General features: G+C 44.0%; 1 protein-coding gene across 2 annotated transcripts in view; it reads right to left on the reverse strand.

Moving 5' to 3' along the window:
* LOC127007939 (uncharacterized) overlaps positions 1–6054 on the reverse strand; it is a 35879-nt gene extending 29825 nt beyond the window's left edge. For both annotated transcript variants that reach the window (XM_050879459.1, XM_050879458.1), the window contains exon 1: positions 5551–6054. In XM_050879459.1, coding sequence (XP_050735416.1) covers positions 5551–5797 — 247 coding nt within the window. In that variant the 5' untranslated portion in view covers positions 5798–6054. The remainder of the gene's footprint in view (positions 1–5550) is intronic.
* Between the last annotated feature and the right edge of the window lie 984 nt (positions 6055–7038).

A 7038-nucleotide genomic window follows, 5' to 3' on the forward strand; every position in this document is an offset into this window, starting at 1 on the left:
ACCCAGCTCCTCTCCGTGGTTCACCGAGACGTGGCAGAAACGGGACGCTGCTTGGCCCAACGATAGCCTGCCGCTGTTTTCTGGCTAGGGAGCGTCGAGTATGCGTGTTCGGAGAGATTGAAGAAGGGAAGATAGGTAGGAGAGAAAGAAAGGTACTGATATAGTGAACGAAGGGAGGAAGAAAGGAAGGAAAGGAGGAAGGAGAGGAGGGATTAAAAAAAAGAATAAAAGAGGTCATGATGGATATGTTTGGAGCCAGTGTTGTGTGTATCTGTCTTAAAGGAATACTGTGTTACTTATGTTATTCCTCGCCTGTTATAGAGTTATATATTAGAAAATTAAAGTTTATGTTATGGAATTTTGTATATATAATGAGAACTGTGAAGATCATAAAAGGAAGTCAGTATTATGTCTATCTGTTTCTATATAAAATGATACTGTGATACATATGTTATTGATAGACCTGGTTTTTATGTATAGAGTGTATCATATTAGTGAAGATCAAAGGTTATGCTATACTGATTCACGTGTATTATATAATTTCCGGCAATATTATTATAAAAGAGGATCAGAACCTCATTTTCTGGTGTGGGGGGAAAAAGTTTAATCGCATCCTCGCGCTTATTGAATAACTTATCGTCTGGCGGCCATCAAAAAAGCATCAAGTGTGTATCTTTTGGCATCGGGAATGATATATTACTACAACTTATGCTTCAGGTTATCTCACGTGGGTGTAATACATGTTAAAGTACAAGAAGTCTCTGTCTAGGAAGGGTGAGACCAATGACGGTTATAACATTGAGAAACAGTAAACAAGCATCATGGTATAGGGACATGAAAAGGGCTGAAAAGTTCCTACTGACGATAAAGGATAAGAAATGGACTTGAACAGGTCATATGTGTACAGCTGATAACAGACAGACAACCAGATTAACAGAGTGGCTACCCAGAAAGTGTAGACGTCAGGGAAGACAGAGGACCAGGTGGAGAGATGAAATTAGAACCTTTACCGGAGCAGGATGGAGTACACTCAACACCAGACAGAGAGAACCAGGTGGATAGATAACACTAGAACCTTTGTTGGAGCGGGATGGAGTACACTAACACCAGACAAACAGAGAACCAGGTGGAGAGATGAAATTAGAACCTTTACCGGAGCAGGATGGAGTACACTCAACACCAGACAGAGAGAACCAGGTGGATAGATAACACTAGAACCTTTGTTGGAGCAGGATGGAGTACACTAACACCAGACGGAGAGAACCAGGTGGAGAGATGAAATTAGAACCTTTACCGGAGCAGGATGGAGTACACTAACACCAGGCGGAGAGAACCAGGTGGAGGGATAGAATTAGAACCTTTACCGGGGCAGGATGGAGTACACTCAACACCAGACAGAGAGAACCAGGTGGATAGATAACATTAGAACCTTTGTTGGAGCAGGATGGAGTACACTAACACCAGACAGACAGAGAACCAGGTGGAGAGTTGAAATTAAACCTTTGTTGGAGCAGGATGGAGTACAGTAACACAAGACAGAGAGAGAACCAAGTGGAGAAGTGGAATTAGAACCTTTACCGGGGCAGGATGGAGTACACTAACACCAGACAGAGAGAGAACAAGGTGAAGGGATAGAATTAGAACCTTTACTGGAGCAGGATGGAGTACACTAACACCAGACAGAGAGAGAACCAGGTGGAGAAGTGGAATTAGAACCTTTACCGGACCAGGATGGAGTACACTAACACCAGACAGAGAGAGAACAAGGTGGAGAGATAGCATTTGAACCCTTGTTAGAGCAGGATGGAGTACAGTAACATCAAACAAAGAGGTGGATGACATTGGGGAAAGGCCTTGTTCTCTAGTGGGAGACATTTGCAAAGGCCGTTCTGTTGCAAAGAGGTGATGTTGGCTGATGATGACGATGATGATTATTCCATTTAGAGAGAGAGAAATTCGTGTGTCAGACCCCTGCTACATCCTGGTTTGATGCGTGGGTGAAAAAAAAGTTGTGTTTCATCGAGATTGTAACATCAACCCAGTGTTTCTTCTCTCTCTCCGTTTTTTCTTTTTTATTCCTTTGCGCAAGCCGCCGCCTCCTTCTTTTGTTTTGTTTTCGTAATTGTGTTTCACGGTATTTCTCAAACACACACACACACACACACACACACACACACACACACACACACACACACACACGCGCGCGCACACGGATATGCACACGCCACCATCCCCACACACACACCCACTTACGTACTTACACCCCCCCCAAAAAAAAAGCATATTTACCACACACACACACACACACACACACACACACACACACACACACACACACACACACACACACACACCAGAAGTAACTCAAGATTAACATAAACATTTGCATACACGATAATTTGTTCGCACGATTATATATACGCACTTATTATTTTTTTCCACGATAATTTTACTTTTTTTACACGATAGTTTACTTCTTTGCACGATATTTTTCCCCCACGATGATTTTCTTTTAACACGATAACATACTCGCACGATAATTTTCCCTTCTTTGCACGTTAGTCTTTAAGTTTGTACAATATATATATTATGTATGTATGTAATCAGTTAACACGTTGAGCCTCAGCCTTCCCTATACCTGGTTAGCCTTTCCACCCAGGTGTTGCTAAAGCCTATAGAAATACCTCGATATTGGCCAACACCTGAATTCCCGTGAGAGAGAGAGAGAGAGAGAGAGAGAGAGAGAGAGAGAGAGAGAGAGAGAGAGAGAGAGAGAGAGAGAGAGAGAGAGAGAGAGAGAGAGAGAGAGAGAGAGAGAGAGAGAGAAATGGAAAGAAAAGCAAGAAAAATAGTAAATACAGAAAAAAACTAAAATAAAGAAGGAAAACAAAGAAAAAATATAAAGAGAGAAATAGAAGAAGTGAAACGATAACGAGAGAGAGAGAGAGAGAGAGAGAGAGAGAGAGAGAGAGAGAGAGAGAGAGAGAGAGAGAGAGAGAGAGAGAGAGAGAGAGAGAGAGAGAGTGCCCCGGGTGCCGCCCTGGGCCGTGACCCCCGCGCCCTGTGGCCCCTGTGGTGGAGGATCACACGAGGGGAGGAACCTTGGCCCTCCTTCCCTCCTTCCTTCCTTCCCTCCTTCCTTCCCTCTTCCATCTTGTATTATTTCCTCCACTCATCGTATCTTCATCTTCCTTCTCTGATTCACTTTTTCTCTTCTTGGTCCTCCCTCCTTCCCTCCTTCTTTCTCTCCTTCCTTCCCTCCTCCATCTTTCATTCTTTCCTCCATTCATTTTCTCTTTACTTTCCTCCCCTGATTCACTTTTTCCTTCCACTTCTTTCCTTCTTTCTCCCCTTTTTCTTTTTTCTTTTCGTTCGTATATTTTCTCCTTTTCTTCCCTCCCTATTGTTTTCCTTCCCTCCTCCCTCCTTTTATTCCTCTTTCCTCCATTCTTTTCCTCTCTTACTTCTTTCCGTAATTCCCTCTTGCCCTTTTCACTTTTTTTTCCGTCTGTTTTCCCTCCTTCTTTCCCTCTTTCCCCTCTTCTTTCCTTTCCTGATTCCCTCCTCCCTTTCTTCACCTTTTTCCTTAGTTTTCTTTCCTCCTCCACATTTTTCCTTCCCTTTTTCCTTCTCTTCCTTCTATCTCCCTTCCCCTTTTTCTTTTTTTCCATCCCTCATTCTCTTTTTCCCCATTTCTTTCTTTCCTTCATTCTCCTTCCTTATTTCCTTCTTTTGCTGCCATTTTTCCTTCCCTTCCTCTCTCTCTCCCATCTCCTCCATCTTCTCTCCATCTGTATCTTTCCCTCCACACTTTTCTCCTTCTCTCTCTTCCTTCTTCTCCTCCATCTTCACTTGTTATTCCATCTTCCCTCCATTAATTAAATCCTCCCCGTCATCATGAACATTTATCTCCATCTTTTCTCTTTCTCTCCACTTCCTCTTCCTTCCACTTCTCCTTGCCCTCCTTCCCCTCTCTCTCTCTCTCTCTCCCTCCCTTCTCCTCCCCTCCCCATTCCTTCCCTCCTCCTTTCCTTCCTTTGTATACTTCTCTCTCTCTGTTAGTTTGTTTACCGTGACACGTGACCAGAATGAGAATGTAAACAAATGTCACGTGACCAGAACTAGTGTAAACAAAACCACGTGACAAGAACTAGAACGTAAACAAATGTCACGTGACTAGAACTGTAGAATGTAAACAAATGTCACGTGACCCGAACTGTTGTAGAATGTAAACAAAACAAAACCACGTGTCAGTAAAAGCAAGAAAGAGAAAAGAACAGGAAAAAAAGAAGAAATGAAGAAAAGAAAAAGTGGAAACAAGAAATATAAAACGTGTCACATTTTTTTTTAACTCTAAATGAATGTAAAGAATGAATAAATAAAAGCAAGAAAGAAAATAAAGAAAGAAACGAAGTATATTGTGATTTAACGAACCATATCAACGCAAAAAAGAAAAAGAGGAAAAAGAAGCAGAAGAAGGAGGAGGAGGAGGAGGAGGAAAAGGAAAGGAAAACCGTAACTGCCAAGGCAAACCAGTGCAAGAAGAGAAGAAGAAAAGAAGAAAGAAAAAAGTAGTAAACGAAACGAACGAAAAAAAACTGGAAACGGGGAGGAAAGGAAATGCAAACAAGAGCACGTGACTTGATTTAAGGACGAGAGAAGGAGGACGAAGAGAGAAGGAAATGTTAAGGGAAAAGAAATGAACGAGAGAAAAGAAAGAAAAGGAAGACAAAAACGAAAACACAAGCAAAAAAAGATCAGCTGATGAATAATAAGGAACGAGAGAAGAAAATGTAAAAAGAGAAGAAACAAACGAGAGAAAGAAAGTAGAAACAAGCAGAAAAAGAAGAGCTGATGAACGAGAACGAGAGAAGGAAGGAGAACGAAGGAGGGAAGAATATATAAATAAAAAAGAACTGAACGAAAGGAAAAGATAAGATTAAAAAAAATGCAGAACAGCTTACTCACTCACTCAATCACTCACACATTATCTGGGCCACTCGAGTCACTCACGCCCAAGCAGTACACTCACTCACCTTGACTTACTCACTAACCCACCTTTTACACACCTATTACTCACTTTTACTCACCTCTTACTCATCTTTCACTCGTTGTCACACACGTTCTCTGGTCTACTCGAGTCATTCACGCCCAAGCAGTCGGTCATCCATTCATTCATGCACAAGCTGAGTCATGCAGTCACTCATTCATCAGTAAGTCATTCACACACACACACACACACACACACACACACACACACACACACACACACACACACACATATCATTCCCTCTTCCCCTTCCTCGCGCTCTCTATATTTTTTTATCTCCTCTCTACCTTTCTCTCCCCTCCTTCCTGCCCTCCTTTCTTCCCTACCTCCTTCATTCTCTCCTTCCTTCATGCTCTCTCTCCTCCATTCCACATTTTCTTCCTCACTTCCATAGTTTTCTTTCCTCTCGACCTTTCCCTTCCCCACCTCCTTTCTTCCCTTCCTTCCTTCTCTCCCTCCTCTCCACACACAAACACACACACACACACACACACACTCACCAACACCACTGCCCCTGGGGATGGCTGGGGAACCTGGGGGAGCCGCTGGGGGCGCTGGGGGGAGGTCATGTCTCAGGGCGTACTCCCAAAGTCGCCAGAAGCCACCCTCATTAAAACGGTACTTCGGCAGCTCCTCCTTCAGCGCCTCCGTCATGAGCGGGAGAGCGGGGGGCGGGAGTGCCTGGTCCTGGGCCGCCGCCACCACCACCAGCGCCGCCAGAAGCCACGCGCACACCGGGGGCTTCATGGCACTGGGCAGGGGGAGGGTTAGGGCGCGCAAAGGGAGGGGATCGAAGGGCACCGGGGTTAGGCACGCGGTGAAGGCGAGGAGGAGGAAGGGATGTACGCCCTCTCTCGCTATGTTCCTGCCCGCGACTGACTGTGTGTGTGTGTGTGTGTGTGTGTCAGCCTGTCAGGTGAGGTAAGACCCAGCGTGGTTGCCCCAATCTCACAGTCTTTCACCTGTTTCTCCGCTCCTCCTCCTCCTCCTCCTCCTTTTTCTTCTGTTTCCTCTTTTTTTTTTTCCCCTCTTTCCTCATCCCATCTTTTCCTCTCCACTCTTTCTGGTCTTATTTGCCCCTCACTTTCTTACTTATCTCTTCCCCCTCACTCTCCTCGTCTCTTCTCATCTCCCTCACTCTTCTCATCTCCCTCATTCTTCTCATCTCCATTATTTCACCTCCCTCCTCACTTGCTCACTCCTCTCCCTCACTCTCCTCGTCTCTTCTCATCTCCCTCACTCTTCTCCTCATCTCCATTATTTCACCTCCCTCCTCATCTCCTCTCACTTTCTCACTCCTCTCTCACTCTCTCCCTCCTCTCTTCTCCCTCACTCTCCTCTCCCTCACTCTCCTCATATCCTCTCATTCTCTTCCTCCTCACACACACACACACACACACACACACACACACACACACACACACACACACACACAACGTCCCCATTCCACACATTCACCACATTTCCTTCCATTCATTTATTCCTGTTCTAATTTACCGTTGCCTTTTTCCTTATTCGTACCACATGCAGTGAGAAAGAGAAAAAAGGAAGGAAGGAAATAAAAGAGGGAAGAAAATAGTCCGAGGTTATTAAGTTAAATTAGTCAGTAAAAAGAGAGGAAGAAAGAAAAGAAGGAAATAGTCGTAAGTTATTAAAGTACTATGTAAAAGAAGGAAAAGAAAATATAATTATAATTTAGTAGCTACTCGGTAAAAAGAAAGGAAGGAAAGAAAGAAGTTATCACGACAAAGGGAGGGAGGAAAGCAGAAAATCAAGACAAAACTACTCGCCATGAAAGAAAGGAAGAAAGAAAAAAGAAAAGACAAGACCAAGAATCAAAGTCCTCGGTAAAGAGCAATGTAGCATCGAAAACCATATAAGGAATTCAGCAACTTATCAAATATTTTCCCCTCTATCCACAACGAGCAGAGTGGCGCAGTGGAAGCGTGCTGGGCCCATAACCCAGAGGTCCGTAGATCGAAACTACG

The sequence above is a fragment of the Eriocheir sinensis genome, chromosome 36, assembly GCF_024679095.1.
Source record: "Eriocheir sinensis breed Jianghai 21 chromosome 36, ASM2467909v1, whole genome shotgun sequence".
Classification (NCBI taxonomy): Eukaryota; Metazoa; Arthropoda; class Malacostraca; order Decapoda; family Varunidae; genus Eriocheir; species Eriocheir sinensis.